This window comes from Strix uralensis, chromosome 13 (assembly GCF_047716275.1).
Source record: "Strix uralensis isolate ZFMK-TIS-50842 chromosome 13, bStrUra1, whole genome shotgun sequence".
Classification (NCBI taxonomy): Eukaryota; Metazoa; Chordata; class Aves; order Strigiformes; family Strigidae; genus Strix; species Strix uralensis.
In genome coordinates, this window is record NC_133984.1 from 10,408,837 (window position 1) to 10,430,876 (window position 22,040).

Below are 22,040 nucleotides of genomic sequence, written 5' to 3' on the forward strand. Positions count from 1 at the left end.
GGCATGTCCCTGCCACAGAGAACAACTGTTCTTCCCCCTTCTGGGTTTTGCCCTAACGGGGCTCTTCCCCTATACTCACAGACACCATCTCTGGACATACAGTAAGACTTCAATAGCAAGGTTTTACAGAAGCCACCATAAAGGCAAAGCTTCACCAAAACACAGGTTAAGAATAACTGCACTGCCAGTGCCCATTTTGAAAAACAAGAGCTCCTCAAGCACACCCCAATTCTAGGGTATCTTACAGATCAGTGAACCTCGTGCAAAAAAAGATCAACCAAAGCAAAGCTAAAAGCTGACAACAGGCTGCCATGCTGGGTCATTGTAAATAAGGAGAGAAGCACGTATTTAAATGTTTTTATTTCAACTAATGCTTTGCCACCATATTACATCACTTTGAATAGCTTGGAATAGCAATATGATCTCAAAATATAGCAAACAGCTTGCCAAAGCAAGATAATATTAAATCCTATGGATACAGCGTCTTCCTTCTTTGGCGACAACGCTTCCTTTTATCTGTAAAAATAGTTTTATGTTCCAGCACATTTGCTGTTCAGTTTATTGAACCCTGCTGCTTTTAACATTTGCCTCTTCCCTGCACAAAACCTCCCCACAATGTAGTATGGTTTTATATCCAACAGCATTTTAAATAAAAAAGTTATATTTTTCATGCAGATTTTTGTAAAAATTATTTTCTAGGTGCACAGAACTGAACCAAGATGCATACAAAAATGCATTCACTTCCATTCTCAGGTGTAAACCCGTGCCATCAGCAACATGATATCATGTTATTGCGAGAGGTCCAAGGATGGTGGTATTCTCATATATAGTATAACTTTAAAAAAAATAACCAAAACAAAATAACCAAAAAACCCCTTTTTATAAGCAGCAAGGGAAAAACCTGCCATGCTTTATCTGTAATCAAAATAGTTAGATGTATAAAAAAAGCACCATGTACAGAGAATACCAGAGGAAGATCCATCTTCCTAATTACACATTTCCCATTTAGCATTGCGAGCTGGCCTGCAGGTCCCAACTTGTACTGTAGCTTTATTTGCAAAGTAAAGGAAGTGGTCAAACCTAGAATATGCTTGGACCATATGACAGAAATTAAACTGGATTGCAGAGAGAAGTTAGATTTGTTTCCATTACAACTCATACCAACCATCTTGTAGCCCTCAGGAGTAAAAAAAACCACGCACCAAGTATCTGAGAAATAATGGAATGAAAACAGCTCCAGAGCAGTATTGCAAGATGCAGGTCTGTTATGAATGCATTTCTGTGAGCTCTTGGCAAGTTAAAACTTTCCTTTGGGAAAAGAGCATGTCTGTTGGTTAAAACTCCTCTCCCTGAGAATTTTGGTAAGAGTTTGTCTTGCAAAGCAAAACAAAGTCCTTTAAACTTCAACAGTTCCTAGGTCAACAGCATTTCAACGTGGTCACAGCTGTTCTGCTACTCATGCACCCAGGGTGGCAGGTTGGGTTTTTGTTGCATTTCGGGTTTTTTTCTTTACATGGATCAACCCTTTTATACTCGCTTCATTCCTCTGCCCATCAAGCAGGCAAACACGGTCATGACCATCTTCGGTTTCACCTCCACAAGATCTTCTGGAAGAGCATAAACTCTGGCACCAATTCTTCTTGCCATGGACACAGCATACCTGTTCACCACCAAAAGATGAGTGGGTCAGCACCGAGACTGCTACCAATAAGTGACAAGTCAGTTCCTGCCCTATACAGCACAATTTCAGCTATTATCCTCTTTATTAAGATTCAAGATGTGCAGAAGTATAATCACACCACATTTGTTTGATTTATAAATGCTTTTTTGAACTTTTGTTGTATTCCTTTTCCACAGTAAAGTGTCTTTAGTGTAAATTGACCTTTGAGTGTCAATTCCCCTTTAGCCAACAGTTAAAAAAAATTGTATTTGTTAGGGCTAATAGCCAGCATGTACAACCAAGGATTAATCAGCTAACAGTTACATTTCCTCTTCTGTTTGCTCTTTAAGAATAATCAAGCAAGACTATTATCTGCGAGAAACTTTGCTGTCATTCTGCCACTGCAGAACAGTCACAGAACACGCATTTCAAAGGCATGTTTTAATAGGCATACTTTAAACTTGACAACCTATTGCAATTCAGCGAGACATGAGACATACAAGGGTTCAATTTCAAAACCCTGAGCCACCAGCTGAGCACTTCATATGCCTGAACAAACATAAGAAACAGAATATCATTGCTAAGAAATGCTTGGGCTGTTCTGCATTTCTCTCAACAAGCAAGAGTCCAGCCAACTACTCCCTCCAGCGTTACGGGTAAGGACAGCAATTAGATTTCAAGAAGTGCTGCCTGTCTAAAAGGTATGGTGTCAAGAGATTGAAAACCACAGTAATAAACTGTGGTAAAAACACTTGTACCATGAGGCCCGTGCTTAGAAAGTGCACTCTTTCCATGCAAAACAGCTTCTGAGATAGCAAACTTACTTAGCATTATTTTGTTTGTCATCTTCCGATAGATGACCAGTCTTTACAAGGTCATAGTTGATACAACCAGGCTGTATAGCATCAATTAAATCCACAACTGCCAAACTCGTGCTGATAGTCTTGTCCTAGAGATACAAGAACAGACAAGTCAAGATGAATGTCTAATCCTTAAAGCATACTTCTCACCTCAATTCAGCTGCTCTGCAACATGCAACACAACAAGCTTTAAACAAGCTATTTCAAAGCAGCAGTGTTGGTGATTATTCCCAGCTGGACCACAGGGAAAACCAAACTGCCGCTTCTCCTCTGGTAATAGTACAAGATTATCACTCCAATTTACTGCAATTGCTCTGAAAATACTAAGCAGTAACCAATGTGGAGGCAGCAGGTCTGCCCTGCTGACCAGACCCCAAGGGACAACGCTCACCTACAAATGCTCGCCAGCTCCAGCCCCTATGCTTGCCAGCATCTCAGCCCCGACCTCTGCCCCAGAGCCCAACCACCCTCCCATTTTCTGTCACCCCATCAGCTCTCACGTCCCACCACTACACACCACCACAGGCAGTCCTAAGAAGTCTCCTCTCTGCTAGTTTGAAACAACTTTGTTCCCAGCACAGACTGAATCCTGTCCTGTTTAAACCCCTAAGATGCCTCTGCTGTTTCTCCAGCCAAGGAAATACTTTTTGGGCACCCATCTCCTTTGAGATGCAAGAGGGGAACCTGCACCTTGAAGTTCTGGATGGAGGTGGACTTGCCAGCTTCTTTCAGGGTCTGGTTCACCCAGCTGACTATAATGTCATCATTAGCTTTCTGACCATCACCCAGGTCCTCGAGGACATTCAGCGTGTACCTGAGAACCGGCAGAGAGAAGATGATTAGGCACGGAGTCTGGGCAAAGCCCTGGTGAGCGTGAAGTCAGGATGAAATGTGAGCCCACTGCAGCTTGGAAAGTCTTTACATAAGCAGAGCTCAGACTTTTTTTTTTTTTAAAAACTCCTTTAGCAAAAAGGAAGAATCATCTATCTTACCTGAAGTGTGATTTCTGTTAAAGCATTAAGTCTTTCTTGCCTTTCAAGTCCTTTAATATGAGCTCATAAAATTGCCTGGGCTCAGGACTCTTGTTAAACTATTTCACCACTGACTGTTTGCTCCACAGGGGTAACACATTACACACACAAAAGTGTGAATCAACTCACAAGTTAGCATTCTGAACTCTAATGCCAAAGAAGGAGCTACCATAGAGCTATTTTGCAGATATCTATTTGCATCATCTTAGAACTCTTCAGAAATAAGTAAGAAAAAGGACGGTCAACTTTATCTGTTACTGAGTTTCTTCTTTCCCCCATTCCAATGCAGAAGGGGGTTATAAAGCAGCCCTGGAATGTTACTCTCTCAATTTCCAATTAAAAATTAGAACATGAAAGTTGTGTAAATGTTCCTGACTAGGGTTTCTGCACGTAGACCTGACTTAAGCAGGCGAGAGGTGATCCTGGTCAGCAGGATGTTCACAGATCCACCAGCGCATTCTTTGGAGGTCTCTGCTCCAGCCTCCCACGTACAGCAGGAAGAGCTCTGACACAGTTTTGTCCAGCTGTGTCTCAGAAACCCCCAAGGACAGAGCATTTACAGTCTTTCTGGGTGACCTCTTCCAGCACTGCAGTGCTCTTGTAGCAAAAAACTTTCCAAACTCTGTACTCCATTCACAAGTTTTACACGTTTGAGACAGGTCCTACCTTCTCATCAACTGCCAGACTAAGGCTAGTGTCAGCGTTGGGTTTCCATCATTCAGATCCTGTCCTCCAATGCCAACCAGCGAGAATTTAGCTGGATGCTTTCCCAAGTCTACAGCATAGTTACAGTTTTCTAGCTGCACAGGAAAAAGAGTTTAAACAGAAAATCATTCACAAATACACTCACTTGACTGGAAGCCTCAAACAGGAATTTTTGGTGTCCATGGCTCCTTTTAAAGTCTTCTGAAATACTTACCTTTTTCATATTTGCTCCAAGCTTAGGGTATGGAGGCTTGTTAACCTTATTCCAGTCAACAGGAACTTTGATCTTTTCATATAATTGTAGTATTACCAGTGCATCTTGGAGATCGCTGAAATGGAAGACATTGATTAAACATTGTTTCAAGGTTTAAATGCACTCTGACTTTGTCACACCATGAATAATTACTACTCTTTACAGGTTGTTGCAATTTCAACAACCCTAAAAAGAAAAAAATTCAAAACATTTTGTAGTTTTCAAGGCAGGAGAAATGCTCCAAGCTTAATATCAGCTAGCTACTGAGCTAAAGCAGGTTTTAGCATGGTAATCAGCAACAGATCCATGGACAAATTTTGCTACATAAAATCCAAAGATAGACAAATCTCTCCACTGACTACCAGGACCCAGAGTATCTTGCTTCCTAACTACCATGTCTTGGTTAAGCCCTAAAATTAGGTGACAGGGAATTTAGATCCAGTTGCTCTAATGCAGTCGCTCAAGCAGATCTAAATGTATTGGGATCTCAGGGTACCAATTTACACAAGATAGGGGAAAATAAACAGTCTTCAGCCCTTAAAGCCAACTGCTGGTGTGCCAAGCGCTGGCTCAGAAATCCCTAAACTACAGAGTGCAGGAAGGGTACAGTAGCATCTCCCACTCCCTACCATCATCGTTTCTCGAGCTCTTTGCTCAGCACTGTGGGCAACAGGACACTGGTGTGGGCACATCTCTAGTCTGCTCTAGTCAGGTCTCTCCCAAGAGCCTAATGCTTACCCGTAGAGGTGATTTACATGGGGGTTCACGCCAAGGGAGTTCATCCAGTTGCGGAAGGTCCGTTCCTCACGTGTCTCTCCTAGATGAGAGAAAACAGGTTCATGCAAGCTCAAAGCTACACAGGGTTTTCCACCTTGCAAGGTAGGGAGCTTTGAGCAGCATAGCTCATTGATTAGGTTTTCTAGCAGAAAAAGGATATTTTTTCTACTATAATTTTTTCAAAGGAAGAGGGTTGCCTTGATATCTAGTTTTGGATATCAGTTTGATTTCTCCAGGTCTCAGAAGAGCATGCCTTTTGCACTTTCTGCAAGAAAAAGTAGCAGGAAGGTCTTTCACACAGGTGTTGGCTATCTGGAAACCAAGCAGCCAAAGCCCTAATCCCAGTTCTGCCAACAATTAGTGCTGCGATGAACATCTTGCTGCATTAATGAGGTGCTCCTGCCCATGGCAGGAAATAGCAAAACTGGCATGGGGACTGACAGGCTGCTGGCAGTGCTCTTACAGGTTCAGGCTCCACATTAGGGTCAGAGCAGCTGAACAGGCTGGCAAGTAGCCTTCTCATCTGCCCCAAACCACTGCAGCACTGAAGCCTCAAATCACAGGTGTTAATTCAATGGAGATACCTCCACTGGGCACAGCCTCTTTGACACAAGTGTTTACTTTAGATATTTCTCTCCTGCTCATTTTGTGACTGATACTGCCATCACCTTCCAGTAGGGTCCAGTCGATGTCCTGGTTTTCCGGCTTGGTAAGTGCTGGGTACTTGTTGAACAGGTTGGCAACGAAGGCCAGGTTCAGTTTGGGATTGCCACTGACCACATCGGCCGGCGTGACGAACTGCCGGCAGCCAAGCCGATCTGCCTGCTGAAGCATGTACTCCGCTCTCCGCAAGTCATCCTTTTCCTACCAGGAATGCAATGGACAAGGGCTGTCAGGGAAGAGACAGGGCTACAAAGCAGATAGGAAGCTCCTGACTGGGACCTGGGGCAATGTCACAACTCCACCCACCTTCATTAGGCATCAGTTGTTAATCAAACAAAGGGATGAAGCACGCAGGTTAATCCCTGCTGCTGTGGATAATTGTCCCGGTTTGTCTTGATATTTTTCCTAGCACGGTACTTTCCAAGTTTATATACTTTCCAACTTCTATGCTTTTTGAACTTAGTGGTTCAAAAGCAGAAGTCAGCATGCTCCCAAATGGACCAAAACCACAAAAGATTTCTCAATCATATGTGTTACTTGGTGGGTAGTGATCAGGCCTGCAACGGCCCCTTATTTAGCACATACCCAAGGTGCACACATGCCCACTGACACTTTACATGCTCTAGAAATAAAGATACCAGGTTACCTAGATGTCATGGGGCTATTATAGGGTACAGGTAGTTCGTGACTGTACAGCATGAGGACATGACAGCCTGAATACTTACATTGAAACCTGACATGTTAATATCGATTTGAGGCTCTCCTTCTTTCTGCCCTTTAGGTGCAATTTGATTGAGGAGGTGGAAATAAGCTCTGGAATCCTGAAATGGATGAAAAAGATAATTCAGGTCTCCCATAACAGTGGATACACCATAACAATTCATTTCAAGATCATCTTTAACAAGTCACTGTGCATAATTGGTTTATGTACCTTTACTGAATTACCAAAATCTGTAAGCTTAAAAGAGAGCATAATGGCAGAAATCCAGGCAGCAGAAAAGAAAACAGAAAGGAAAAAGGTTAGAAACATTTAAGATTAAAACTATGGGTTTTAACTGTTCGAAAGCTGCCTTTGCTGCAGGCTCTGGTGTCGCAGCCTTCTCTCCAATGGCTGGAGGAGGCAGTGACTCCATGCTGCTCACTCTTATAGCCCCCACACCCAGATGCCCCAAGACAGCTCTAATCCCTTAACAAGGCAGTCATTCCTACTACAGCAATGATGAAAATGGCTTAGCAGAGACAAAGTCCAGGCAAAAAGCTGATTACAAGAAGTCTGAACGTTTTCTCCTGTGCTTGCCCATTAGTTAGGACAGCTTAAAGAAGGGAGGCCAGGGATGGTCACAAACTAGGAGGAGCAAATAGCCACAGTAATTATTTATCAACTACAAGTCCTTTTAGTCCTCAGCACTAAGAAGGACCTCAGCATATGGGTTGCACCAGACAAGCCAACAGCTATCAGCAAAGCTGTAAGTAATTTTGAAGTTGGAAATAAGACTGACCATGTGTGTGTGTGCTGGGCTCCTCCATGCACCTCAAATATTATTTTTTTTTTCCACCTCAACAGTGCTTTAACCTGGAATCCACTTCAATCCCCTTTCTCCTCCTCAAAACTGCTGGCCATGTGAATAAGCTCCAGAAACCTGCTGAGACCAGTGCCCCAAAATCCCACATTGACCAGGAGTTACCACCCTCCATTTCTCACTAGTTCTGAGAGAAGAGAGCCACCCCCTCAGATCTGAAAAATAGCTGTAAGACTACCTGCTCCCATTTCTACTCAGCCAAGTGTAGAGAGTAAGAGGTCTTGTTTCCCTTCCTCTCTCCAACCCATGACGTTTTGGATGAAATACTATCACCTGCCAAGAGTGTGTGGAAGTATACACTCTTCCAGGGATGCAGTTAAGCATTTTACCCTGCCTGACCAAGCTGCATGCCCTTGAAAAATTATTTCCATCAAAAAAGATGGATTAAGAACATTTGAAAACACATGAGTAATACCAGTTTCCTACTTGATTGAAACATGCATTAGCTTTGCAGCAGGATCTCACTAGCACTGGAGGAAACAGACAGTTCAACACTGGGCTCAACCTCATGGCAAGAGAGAACAGCACTGCAGTACCTTAAATATACCGTCCATAAAGACCCTGTTAAGCCCACTCAGTGTTTTAAGGTTAAGTAAGGTCCTCTCTACAGATGAAGGGCCTCATTTACACATGCAAACACAGCCCTGGCCTGCTCCCAGCCTTTTCCCAGGCACGTGCAGGCCAGGAGAGCTCTCAGTACCTTGATATCTGAGCTGAAGTTATTGATTTTGTGCCAGCCTGCGTTTTCCAAATGGAAGTTGGCCCATCTTAGGAGCAGCTCTTCTGGGGATAGTTTCATAAGGTCCTCCAGATTTTCACCATCACGAAGTAAGGCAGCCAGTGCTAGAACAAAAATGCTTGTGAGGGGAAGGATGGAGTTTTCAAGAGGCAAACCTGCATGCCAGAACTAGAGCTGCAGCAACATTTCAGGGGGAGAAGGGAGGGGACAATACCAACTACTGATTAAATCAAAATACACTGGTTATTAGTGGAGTTTTTCGGAATTGGTTGTTACATAGAGAAGAGTATGAATGATGTAGAAAACTGTGTGTAAAAAATACTTTCAAATTTCTTGTATAACAAAATTCTCTGGATTTTACATGCAGTCTTTTAAGCTGATGACAGTAAGCTAAACGTAAACATACTTCTATCTCAGTGAAAAAGTGTTTCCAAGCATTTTCGTAGGCACTGTTATAAAAAGCCAGAGAAACCAAGATAAGCACCCTTTCAGCTGGTCAGTGCTTCCTTTGCCATGAATTTTCAATCTAAGCCAATCTTACCACTTCATGATTGGGAAGTTTAAAAACACTGAAGCCCCTCCATCCATCTGGGTGCTCTGACAGCCCATGCAGGAATAACAGAGCTCTTTGAATAATTTGAAAAGTTTAAATTTTGGAGGCTGTCGTGCAGGACCAAGCAAGCACAGAGGGAGACTTGCAGCACCACTCTCCCACTGCCAAAAATGAAGCAAGAGCTCAGCCGCATCACTGACAGTAGCGAGGAGGATTTCAGGAGAACCAAGTCATTGCAAACACATTCCTAAAGGGCTGAAGCCCTCTTTTTTTTTTTTTTTTTTTTTTTTTTTTTTTTTTTGAGGAAGATGTGCAGTTGTCTACAATCCTAAAAGGATGCAAGCAGCTTTTGCCCCCTCCCAGCACCGTTATGCACCTATGGCCAAAGCACACTGGGAAAGCCTGCCCAGCCCAAGGCATCTCAAAGCAACACGCTCATTCACACCGCAAGGCTTGAGCCAAGATACATCTCGACTTACAGACCTGTGCTCAGCCAGTTCTCCAAGGCTGACACATGTTACCAGGATGGCACAACCCACCTGCCTGAACCTGCTTCAGAGCTATACACAGGCTGGAGAGCACTCAGCTTGGCACATGCCCTGATGAACCCGAAGGCAAGCACCCCCCTTTCAGAGAGGAGGGGAGGCAAGAGGCAGCAATGGGGCTGGAGGTGACAGCGCAAGCAATACAGTGTTCATGCTTTAGAAGTACTCATTTATAGTTTCATTTACCTTCATTTCTGCTGAGCTCGATGTCAGCGAACAAGCCGATCTTAATGATCTGCCAGAGAAGCCCAAGGACCAGGTGGGGTTTCCCTTCCCTCAAGTCCTCTGCACCAATATTGACAACATGACACCCGATGGCAGATGCAGAATTCAACGCCAGGTTCAAGTTCTCCTGCAAACAGCACAGCCGAGTGAGACGCAGCCAGGGGAGATGTTGCTTTGCCTTTCATCCAGCACCAGCAAGGGTATTTCCCCGCCTCGTCCTTGCTCCAGCAGCAGCAGCTCAGAGGAAACACTCCTGGCTGCTCTCTGTCTGAAGTTTTTAACAGAGCTGTGGTGGCAGCAGGCTGAATCAATAAGAACTGAACTAGGCACCAGGGTTTAATTTCAGCCTCTGCTATCCAGTTTCAGCCTCTAAGTGAGTCACATCTAGTGGTGTCAACAAGAATAAGGCTAGAGAAGTGTTAAGTTATACACACAGGCATTCTTGCAAAAACAACCTGTCGTACTATGAAATGACGCATAGATAGCCAACGCCAATAACCATATTGTTTAAAAAAGACAGTGCTGTATATAATCACTGCATCAATATCAGGTGCGTGTAGCATTTCAGCCATTTTACCCATTTTGTTAGCATTTTTATCTTTTGAACTCTACCTACAGCACTGCCAATTATGCGCAGTACAAAACTGCCTTTAATAATTAAACGCAATTTATAAAACTTGCTCCTTTCCAGAGTTCCACAATAACCCTCAAGCCACCATGCCGTTTTCATTAATTCTATCTGAATTTCTGCAAAAATACAGAAATCTATCATACCTGAATTATGAACGGTGTGAGTTTCTTCTTGTTAATTGCTCTTTCATCAATTGTGTCCGGAACAGAAAGATTGATCATTTTGCTGGTAGGAAGAAAAACAATAATATTTGAACAACATTTAGTATTTAATCTCAACAAAACTCAATGCATTGTTACAATACTCACCACAGTACCTTTCCTTTCCTCTGTTTGGTTTTGTGTATTTTTTTTTTTAAATCAAGGTTGTATAAATCAGAAATTAATATTTATGTTATCAAGAATGTATTTGTAACTAATAGCTAAAACTGAAACCTTAAACATGTTACTGGCCACTACTGATCTCAGCTGCTGAAGCAAAAAGAGCACATGAATTATTCACAGCACAGTCACTGAACTAGTGAAGACTCATTGCTCTGTTGACATCCACTGCAGATTCTAGTAAGACAATGCGCTTCCTCCTATCGTAAAAGTGTACTACGGCTGGCAAGAAAAAACTGCCCCAAAAAAGCGCAAACACTTTGAGAGCTCAGTGGGGAGCATGTGAGCACAACGAATTTTTAGTCAACAGAAAACATGGCAAGTTTTTGCTTTATATTATGAACTACTTCCTACTCAGTTCAGACTTTGCCTGTTAAAGAAAACAAAAAAAGAAAAGAAATTAAAGACAATGGGCAGCCCACTAAATATCTTCTGTGTATTAATACAGAGTTACTGAAATTCCAGGCTGAACCAGTTCTCCACTATATTAATTCACTTACATTTAAAAAACAAACCAAAACCACAAAACCAAAAGAAACCCCATACTTAGAGGATGGCTGGCATTTAGAAGCCTGGGATGCTTTCAGTTTTCAGCATGCAGCAAAATAAGTTACTTTACTAACTCTGTGCAGCCATTATCAAAAGCAACAAGAGGATTCCTGGAAAATCCATTTTTGGGTTAATTCATAAGGTCACTAACATTCCCAGAGAAGTTATCATCTGTCTAAACATCCGAGAAAATGGGCTATTTAACACATCTGCCCTCCTCCAAGCTACCTAGCATCAGGCTGAGTTTGCACCAAGACAACTTCTGCTCCCGCAAGGCACCTTCTCCCCCTTCAGCAAATTCACGTCTCAAAAACACCAGCTTGTGAAGCTGGCATCAAAGCTGAAACAATATGCAACAACAATGAAAGCCTGGCTGACTGAGCCCCTTTTTATACATGCAAAACATTATGCACACACACTAGTCACAAAAACAGTCTAGAATAGAATAAAAATTCCCCAAGTACAGTTTTGGGAAGTGATTTTGGTGATTTTTTTTTTTTTTATTTCAGGAGCCATCATGACTTACCATAGCACAATCCCATCTCCCACAGCTTTGAACAGGTCATCTGTATTTGGGTTCATTGGAATAACGTGCCTACAGTCGGGATCATTTTCCAGGGCTTTGTTTATCCAGTTTACAAAGGCATATTTTTCTTCCTCTAAGATAACCAATTGTAAATTTAATACAGGCTTTTTCATAACATAGCAAAGATTTTCCCAAAAGAATCAGTGTACAATAGCCCAGGGAAATAAAAGCCCCACTATCATTGCCACACTTTTTTATTAGTCACACAAAGTTTAAAGAGATATCACATTCACTTCCAACTACCAGAATAATCCTGTTATTTACTCATTTCTCAACAACTTTATCATATTTAAGTGTAACACAAGGACTTCTTCAGCAAGCAGTTAACAAAACAAATAAGCATACATTTAATTTACACACTGCTAATCTTGCATTACCCTCTAATTCTGTCCTGCTCACACAGCACACGGCAGGGCAGTAGAAGTCTACTACGTTTGGCACATGGCCTCCACTCACCCAAGAGAGGAGCTGAAAGGCAGAGCAATACCTGAGTAGGAGTGCTGCGTCCCCTCGCTGGAGAGCTCCGAGGTCCCCCCGATCGCACAGATTCCTTCCTTCCTGTTAATTGCTTTTCTGAATGTTTTAGCGATATCACTGCTTTTCACCTCTTGGAAAATCTACAATTGAAAGTGCTCTGTTAGACAAGAAAAACTTGTCTTCATAAAATGAAAGGACCACAGAAGAAGCTATTTCTTCTTGGCTTTAAAGCAAACTTTGTAGTAAAATCACCAAACATAAAGGGCCCAGCAAGGATGTAGTGGTATTAAATCTAACATGGATAGTGGGTAGAGAGTCATTCCACTCTCAAACACATATTGCAAATGCCTCTTGAAACAGAAGCAGTAGGCATGAAGTACCTCACATACATTTACCTTTTGAAGTAGATTTCAAGAGATCACAAGAAAAAAACCGTGAAATCTTCACAGCCTGTGAGCAGGTACACATGCAGCAGTTTCCACAGGACCAAAGTTGAGAAAGCCATTGTGCAATTTTAACCTTTCTGCATAAGCCAGATGCTCAGGTGACTGTGACTTCAGTTCACACAAAAGACTGTCCACAACCCAAGAAACAATTCTCTTTAAGTGTATAACATTGAAATCTGCAATAATATGTAACAACGAGCGCTCCAGGTAAGGATTCCTCCTCCCCCAACAGCAGGCTCGGGCTGACAAAATGCCCTCACGTTTGAGGGCGGAAGAGATGCTTTAGCACAGAAAGATGACACATGTCATTTGTGCAGGCTGTATGTTACTATTAGTGGCCCCGAGGTCCTACAGAACTGAGCAACTATTAGAAAAAAAAAAATATATTCAACAGCTTGAAAGCCTACTGTAACTCCCTCAAAACTTAACCAGATTAGTTTCAACCACACTGAAAACACAAATGAAACGTATGCAGGTTCTCTAAACATTACCCAGAAAAAAGCAATGAAACGGCCCTGTAAAGCAGAACAACAAAGTGCTTCTGTTAAAAAGAGGGGGGGGGGACTTGTCCACTTGGCTGCAGAGGTGTCACCACAGGGCCAGCCTGCTGGCTGTCACACCTTACCTTCCCCATCACTTAAATACAGGGAAGGTGGCAAGTCAAGATGATGATGCAGTGCGGTTAAACCATCTCCTGATGGCATGCAGAGGTTTTGCTCACCCCAGTGATCAGGTAGAGCTGAGTGAAGACTCAAGAGCCCAAAAGTTTTGGGTTTTCTGGTTGGTGGTTTTAAACAAAGATTTTGATACAGATTTATTTATTTTAAAATTTGCTGGACTAATTACTTCTTTGAAAACATGTGCTTTAAGGCTGAGGTACCACTAAGTCACTTGGCCCCAACCTCAAGTGAGTTCATGTCATCCTTTGTACCATAAACCCCAGCACAAGTGCTCAGAGTTAGAGAACAGCAACGGTTCTGTTTGTAAAAGTCCTAAAACTAACCATTGCTTCTACTGTATAGCTTAGTTGCCTGTAAGACGTTTCATGTTTACTTGATCATTGGTACCATTCAAATGTGACAGAAGAGATTTATTTCTTTCCTCCTAGTGCAAAGTTAGAGTTATGGACCAGCTCAAACCAACAGCTGAAACATGCACCCAGCATGCAAGTGTTCACAAACTGCAAACAAACTCCAACTTACTAGCTGACTCCGAACTCAAAAAGTTCAGAGGGTCTGAAAACAATTAAGGAACAGAAGGGGAAGATAAGGTGAAACATCAAGAAAAATAGTTGACATGAAAACAGCTCCCTCAATGTACTGTACTTACTTTTATTACTCTTTCAGCATTCCATCCGAGTATAAAAAGGATGAAGGAATGGATACTGAATCAGTACCTCAGAAGTGTGCTTTTGTAAAAATAAAAAAACCCACCTTCAAATTCTGACCTATTTCTACCAAAAAAAGGCTGAAGGTTAGACCCATCCTCTAGCTTCTCCTATCTCCTTACTCCTGTTCTTCCCTTTTAAGGCAACAAACAGATCTGAGTTTTCCTAGATCAGCATCTAGGACTAATCTCCAAGTGTGTCTTGAAATGCTCTCTCAGGTCTTTAGCAAATACTTGTAGTCCCATTAAATTGAGAAAGGAAATTATACTGCTTCACTGGGAAAACAAGCATTCGTCTATGTGCCTGGAAAAAGTGAGTAGCTTCCAGTCAATACTGTAAGCTTGGAGAACTGGAAGTCTTTTTTTCCAGTTGTCACCTCATGTGGAAATGGTCTTTTGGCCTCTAACAATGTTTTCAAATAGGAAAAGCATGTGGCTTCTTTTTGGTTTCTGTTTAAAAAACCAACATATTTCCCCTCTGTCTAAATCTAAAGGCTGGCAGTGACAGCACAAAAGACTGATCATATGCAGAGATCTGTACAAAGAACTGATTTTTACGTGGCAAGTCCTCAGCAGTGATCAGTTTGTAGAAAGAAAACTAGGATGAGGGTAAGCAGCTGAGAAGCCAGGTTCAACCTCTTCTACCCGCTTCCTTGGCTTCATCTAAAGGGGGTCCCCCCAGGCTGCTGGAAATTCAGAAATATCACTTACATAGACAAACTCTTCAAAACTAATCTTCCCATCTTTATTCTTGTCGCTGTCGATCATGAGCTTCTGGATGATCTCTCTCACTTTGTACCCAGGGAGAGGCAAGTTGGCTTCCTTGAAGAGCTCATGCAACTCGTAGTCACAGATAAACCCATTGCTGTTGAGGTCTGAGGAAGAGAAGGAGCAGGAGAAAATTTTAGAAACATGCCAGTACCTTGCCAGGACCAGCCCCAGACAACAGCAGAAACACAGCCCCCATACTCAGAAGTGCTTTATGGAGAGCAACCTACGCACTAGGGACATCCACAAGACACGGAGGTAAGGAGAAATCTCCTAGCATGGCCCATCACTGCATACTTGTTCTGGGGCCACAATGCACAGCAGGACACACAGCAGGACACCCACACCAAAAATACCAAGCCCAAGTAGTACACAATTCAATAGACACCACCGAGAATACGCCAGGAATCAAAAGCATGTGCTAAATAGGCACAGTGCATCCTCAGAGAGGGTCCCAGCACAAGCCATGAGATCTCCCCAGCTTTGGGCAACGGCAGCTTTGAAGCAGAGCTGACCAGGATGGCTCTCAGCACACAGGACAGTCTGGTGTAAGAGCTTCACAACAGACCATCTGTGTTTTCATAAGTGATCTCCAGAACATTTCTTTTTACATCTAAATGCAGCTGGCTTTTGCATGCTAAAAATAGACAGTAATGAAACACAGCACTTCTTACTTTCTGAACTGAAAACACTAAGCCAGCTCTGCATTTACATTTTTTTTATCATGTTGATAACGATGTTATCCGTTTATTGCTGACAGAAAATTGCAGTCAGATATTTTAATGCTGGCCAAGAATGCTCTGTGAGGACATTTGCTTTGACAGTCAACCACCAAGCCACAGCAGCACTGCAGCTTAGTGAGACATTATCGCCTACTAGATTTGGGAAGAAAGAAAACCAGAATCTAGTGTGAATCTGGAGCTTTTCACATCAACAGATCCCAACCCCTTTGGGGACATCATCATATCTATTAACTGCACAGGAGGAATCCATCAGCCCCAGTCTTTCTTTAGGCATGTGAGGTTCTGCTGCCACCATGGACAGGCACAGGCTGGGTGCTTCCTTCCTCAGGCTAACCAGGATGAGCAGACAGTTCACAGCACAGCTGGTACCTGGCTTTCAGCACAGCTGGGTCCATGAGCACCCAGAGCATTTAAAGCAGTCGGATAGCCCAGATTCACATCCCAAGACATAAGCATGACCCTCCAGCATGTTCGGAGAGACAGGGATTCAGGGCACGTTGTGCTGTTACAGGCTCAGTAGTGATGTTAATCCCTTTGCTGCAGGCAAGTGGTACAGACAGCCCAGGGAAGTTATTTCAGTGCCTGAGCTGCCATCTCCTCCCCAGGGCTGGGGCTGTGGGGAGATACCAACCATGGATTGCTGCTGGTGAGGAATACACCTGGATGGGCTGAGGAATTGGGGGTTTGGCAGTCTCCTACAATCATCCTTCAACCACAGGCTCAGCAAAGTCAACACGCTGTCTGTACTGAAGACATCAGCCGAGCCCTTTAAGGCTAAACGAGAGCAGTCTCCACATTTAAGCAGCTGCATTACCTTCTCCCCTGCCTCCAGAGCTCCTGGCACTGTGACAGTGCACTGCCAAGTGCAGCTCGCCACCACCAGTTGCCAAAAGCAGACCGTGCTGCAAGGCACCCAGCCCTGCTTGGCTTCACCCAGCCACCATTCTTCCCGTATACCACACAGGAGGATTTTTCTGCTATTTATAAGGCAGCAGCTTCTCCCTAAGGCCACAGAGTTAAATTCCACTCAAGCAACAGCTTGTGCTGTCCAAACACCCTTGCAGACTGCAGGCTGCTGCCGGCTCCCCAGGCTGCGCCAGCCCCAGTATTTGGTTTTGTTCAAGAGGAAATCCCACACCACAGCCACTGGGATCAGTATTAATGCTTAGAGGGAGATACTTTCAAGAATAAAAGAAAACAATCAGGATAGCTCTAAAGTCCATTTTTTTTAGCAAAATTTTGAAAGTCAATTTACTTTTAATGAGGTGTCGGTTGTGGTCTTTAGGTTTTATTTCACACCAATGTTCCAGCAAGCAGTATGTCCACACCACCACTCCAATCTTCCTCATTTTCTAGATCCGTATGGGATTTTAAAATTGTTTTTATAAGTTAGCAAGAAAGTGAAATTCAAATGCTTAGTGGCAAACATCCAGAGTAACACAGAGCAAATCTGTACTCCCTTCCTACACCCCAGTCCCTAGATCTCAAACTAAAGAAGAGCATCAATTCCAGTGGATCAATAAATACATTAAACTACTTTACGAAATGTCAGTGTTTACAATAATGCTGATGAAATAAAGTGGTTTGGGCCAATGATTAATGATAGCAACATACTACTGTCTGGCCTTCAATTTTAGAATTTTATTCCAAAAAATTCTAAGCTTACAAAGGCAAGCTTTATTAAACAGTCCAGCCTGAGATGTCATCAGCAAACTATTTCCCCTCTAGATAAATCACAGTTTCTTCTGTTACAGTTTTCTTCTTATTAAATCTAACTCCACAATAAGCATCTTTTCCCAGCCTCACAGCCACTGAAGAAAATCAGACAAGAAGGGATTTGGTAATGTCCAAGGCCTATGGACCCGAAACCAAACTTTGCTTCACCCTCAGCATGCCCACAGCCAACACCCATTGCCTTACCCTGTGCTTGACTGAACCGACCACAATCCTTTGCCAGCCTGCCAAATTAAGCAGGTAAATCCAGAAACACCTGTTTATCACTTCTTCCAATCAATCCACCACCTAAAAAACTAAGTTTTACATCTACCCAAATGTTAGTAGGCAAAGGACAGAGAAAAATAAGACTTCAAAATACATATCGTATCCTTGATACAATCATGGGTGTGACTTTGATTCGCATTTGATAAAGGTTTTCCTCTTGATATGTCTAGCTTAAGCATTCAGAAGTGTTTCTGAACCAGGCTTGCATGTGCCATGTCTGCACCTATTCAGAAGTGAAAGGGAAAAACACAGTATGTGGTATTTCATGAGGCAAAAGCCTGCTGGGTGAGACAGCAGGGAACCAAGCTCCAAAGTCCCTGTTTCTAATACACTGGAAGGATGCACAGGTAAAATGATGCTTAAACCTGTTTAGAGCTCAGTTCTACATATGAAGCCCTCCATGTCTTTTAAGGGTACAATCTAGTTCAAGGAATTAATCCCCAGCCTTGCATTTATATTGGTTTGCTTGCAGAACAGAAACCATAACTTAAAAACACTGAATGAAATGCAACTGAGGAGTTAAGCCGAGGCCATTGTCCGGTCTATCCACACTTGCTCAGCAGACCTCAATCTCAGCCTGAAAGCACCAAACCTGGCTGCAGGGCAGATATCAGAAATTTACTGCAGTCTGGGTCAACATTGTTCACCCCTGCAAAGCAGCATCTTCCCAGTTCTCCAGGTGTGCCTAGTTCAAAGAAGATTTACCCTCTGCTCACCGAAAAAAAAAAAAAATAGCAGCTCTGCCACATGCTCACACGTTGAGCACATGCGACTCGGGAGCATGGCACCCCGAAAGGTGCTGCCCCTCAGGAGGGGCTGCACACCAGTGGTTTTCAGCAGCTGCACTGGGCTCAGACAAACAGCACCTAATTAAATGTGAAGGACACACACTGTTGAGTAACACACCATAACTCACTCAAAACCCTTGGGTCTCAGGACCTAAGTTCTTTCAACTCTTAACAACATCCCAAACACCCACCTGTAAGAGTTACTTTTCCATAGTATCCTGGGAAAAAAATTAATCACTGATTTATTTCATATATTAAAAGGGCATCTACGTCCCAGATACTTGGGGAGTAGGATTTACAAGCAAGAGAGGTCTGTTGGTTCAACCGCAAGGCCCCACACCAAGTTACTGGTTTTGCAGTAAAGATGCTCTAATTTCAAGTTTTAGCTTGTTGGCCACAGAAGGGCAGATTTAACCGTTAAAGCTTGGTGGATGTGCCAGTCCCCGTGGTTTTGTCTTGGTTGAGTAACCTTAACAAGTGATTGATAGTGTAGTGGAATATGGACCCATTCTTCTCTTAACATGTCAAAAAGCCTTTAGCCCTGTAAACATGCCAAATAGGCCTGAGACCCCTATCCCACAGGGCAGCTGCTTCCCCTCCTGCTGTCTCTGTTCCTCCTCTGGCATCACAGTCAAATGTACAAAGTAGCAGCATTCAGTGAAAAAGGTAGTCACCTTTGCAGCACCAGCAAGTTACATAATTATTTCCATCATTACTGCAGGTCCACCATATGGTGCCTTGCTGGATGTCCTGCTACAGGGCCAGACTTCAGTCAGAAGGTGGTCTAAAAGCCCTCTCTAACAAAATCTGAAATGGTATTCAACAGCTGAAGAGACTGTCAAAATAGAAGCTATCCCAAATTAAATCCTTCTGCATACAGCCCGGAATTACTAATGGAAGAAAGCGAAATTGTTTTAACAGACAAGCTACAGCCTGGATTCATTATAATCTGCCTGATGGAAAGGAAACTACAGCACATCTGAAGTTTCCTATTTCTACTGAAAGATGCATGCATGCCAGCATACTAAACCTGGGAAAGGTCACTGCAGTGATGTACGGCACCATCTTCTGCCCATATGCAGGTGGCGCAGCAAAGCCGCAATAAACAAAACCCAAAAGCTGCTTCAAGCTCTGGCTCAGCTTCCTCCCGACAAGTACTTAAAATAGCTTAAATAACAGGATGCAAGAGGGGAAAGTAACCCACACGTTTCCTTTTAAGGATATATGCTCAGCAGGACACACTCTAGCAGGATCACAGATCCCTATTTGCCTTAAGCTAACATTTCAGAGCATTGTTTTACCACCTTGCAGCAGCAAACAAAGTGTTCGGCTGGGTTACGATTTTCAAGTACTTCATGTTTCCAGAAAAGATGCTTATCTCTGCTATTAGAACCGGGCAGAAAAATAAACAGAGCACCTTTGCAGACTGTGTTCTGCCATGCCTCCCCTAACGAAGGGCCACAGTTTGGCCAAGTACATACATACACACACGTGTTCTACAGAACAAATTCAGAAATCAGCTGAGATTTGGAGCAGCCTGCTCTTCTCTCACTAACCTGTGGGTCATTCAAAGTCTAGACAGTTCTTATGCCCCACTTAATTACTTTTTTCAGATGTTAAAATGCTTTTTTCCCCCACTACTGTTTACCACTTGGATTGCTTCCAATACAAATACCTGGTTGTATGATGCTGGGAGCTGCTTGTCTGAGCTGTGGCTGACTTTAGTGCTAACCTTAAACCATGATTTCTCACCCGTGGACTGCTTCTAGTAAGCAGTAGGTAGTCTATGGGCCTCTTGCCTTTTGGTGGCTGTCAGAGAACAGCACACCAGCTGCACAGGAGAGAGGGGATATGATACCTTCAAGTAGCATTGAAGGCAACTGGTGATAGAGTACATAGTAACACACCTCACTGCCTTCCAGCATCACCAGATGTCTTAATCCAGTCCAGCTGCATATAGAAAAGCTGGTCAAACACACACCTTTAAAGTCCCATCAACCTACAGATTCAGAGCAACAACTTGCCCCATGCCAGAGTTAAAGCTGGTCTCCAGGAAGCCCATGCAGCTGCGCATTGGAGAGGGACACATCTTGGTGAGCAGAAACAATCCCGTGAGACACTTCTCCCCACATCTCCTTTACGACATCCTACAAGCCAACAAGCTGAGCTTTGCTATAGCCATGCTTCTCAGCTGCATGCCAAGTCTTCCAGGTAGCTTGGAGATGAAAGAAAAGCTTTATTTTAGACAGCAGCCTTAGTCCAACTTTTCCTCATATTCCTAGAGATTGCATTAGAAGTTCCCAGTGAAAGTCACCCAGGTAGTGACTAGTTCTATATCCCAGGGCAAATATAGCTCCTTTAGGCAAGAATAAAAGGAATGAGAGCATTAAAGACACTCCTGACAGGTATGTCCCACAGCAATGCTTGGGGGCTGTACCATGCCTAAAGCACGCAAAACAGAGAGCAGCTGAAAAGAACTAGCATATCCCATCTCACTTGTGGGTATGTCCACCTAATTATCACATTTCTGAATAATACTTCAGTTTTGACACTGCTTTTATAATTTAAAACCAAACAGGGACCCACCTCCTGAGCAGGGTGAGCTGGTTTCCTAAAACAAATCAGGATTTGACTTGTGTTTCTCCGTGTTTCCAGTGCAAAGGTAGCCAGACAACATAATCTCAATAATTTCCCCCCACACTAATGACAAAAAGCCACCACATTCCAGCCAGGTTAATCATTTTAAATTTATCCAAGGACAGAATGGGCTGCCTGCATCCCAGCCTTATTAAGGTTTGTACTCAGAGGCACATTAGGCCATGAGAAACACAATGGTCACTCGTCTCCCTCTGCAGCTGCTGGAAAAGTCTCAGGAAGAGCGAGACAGGAGAGGGAACTGACTAAAATGCAACTTGCTTCAAGTCCGAACAGGGAATACTACTCCATGAGAACCAGTTGTCTTTGAAATTCATATTTTTCTCTGCAGATTGCAGATTTAGAGCAAGTGAGAGCTTTAAGAGTCACCCTGCTCTAGAGGGCAGTTTACCCAATACAAATGCAAGGCAAATACCAATTTATATTTATAACCAGTGCTCAAGCGATGCTGATGTCTGGCTCTGATCACTTGTGCAACTCATTCCCGGACGGTGCCAGTCCCGGGTGTGGTTCCCCAGCTGCATACACTGACCTCAGTCCACACTGCTGTGGTTCAGTTCCCATCTCACCCCTCCCTGGCCCTTCTCTGATCCTCCAGTAAGCCATATCAGGAAACTAAACCAGCATAAAACAATTTCCTCCGTGATGTCAGTTTTCTGCCCATTTCAGCTTCCCGAAGCAGCCTGCCAGAGGCTTCTGCAATGCCAGCGCAGGAGGAAAGCTGGAAGGCAGGCAGGGGAGCTTGGGCTGTTAGGGAGGTGAGAACCAGAGAAGAAACAGAGCCACCAGAGGGCAATGCACATGCACCACAGCCGCAAAGCATTTTATTATCACCACAAGTTGCTCCGTAAAGGCCAGGTAAACAGACACTAATTAGATTTTGCCTACAAGTTCACCAAATGTGCCTCAAATGCACCCGCACAAACCAGAAACGTAGAACCTACACTGACCATCCGCACAGCGCTGCCAATCTGCCAAAACCGACATCATCAGAACCAAGTGCTCTGCAAGCCCTGAAGTGCTGCCTGGGCCAAAGTAA

At 43.4% G+C, this 22,040-nt stretch overlaps 1 protein-coding gene across 5 annotated transcripts in view; it reads right to left on the minus strand.

Annotated features, from left to right (window-relative positions):
- Positions 1 to 342: 342 nt before the first annotated feature.
- The window catches only part of PLS3 (plastin 3), a 52,880-nt gene continuing 31,182 nt past the window's right edge, over positions 343 to 22,040 (minus strand). For 4 of the 5 annotated variants that reach the window (XM_074882595.1, XM_074882596.1, XM_074882597.1 and 1 more), the window contains exons 3-17: positions 14,758 to 14,921; positions 12,225 to 12,354; positions 11,678 to 11,810; positions 10,366 to 10,447; positions 9,553 to 9,718; positions 8,230 to 8,372; positions 6,881 to 6,907; positions 6,675 to 6,770; positions 5,955 to 6,150; positions 5,248 to 5,326; positions 4,471 to 4,585; positions 4,218 to 4,351; positions 3,211 to 3,334; positions 2,485 to 2,609; positions 343 to 1,660 (exon numbers count right to left, since the gene is read on the minus strand). In XM_074882595.1, coding sequence (XP_074738696.1) covers positions 1,528 to 1,660; positions 2,485 to 2,609; positions 3,211 to 3,334; positions 4,218 to 4,351; positions 4,471 to 4,585; positions 5,248 to 5,326; positions 5,955 to 6,150; positions 6,675 to 6,770; positions 6,881 to 6,907; positions 8,230 to 8,372; positions 9,553 to 9,718; positions 10,366 to 10,447; positions 11,678 to 11,810; positions 12,225 to 12,354; positions 14,758 to 14,921 — 1,847 coding nt within the window. In that variant the 3' untranslated portion in view covers positions 343 to 1,527. The remainder of the gene's footprint in view (positions 1,661 to 2,484; positions 2,610 to 3,210; positions 3,335 to 4,217; positions 4,352 to 4,470; positions 4,586 to 5,247; positions 5,327 to 5,954; positions 6,151 to 6,674; positions 6,771 to 6,880; positions 6,908 to 8,229; positions 8,373 to 9,552; positions 9,719 to 10,365; positions 10,448 to 11,677; positions 11,811 to 12,224; positions 12,355 to 14,757; positions 14,922 to 22,040) is intronic. The other variant, XM_074882599.1, reaches the window with a different exon arrangement.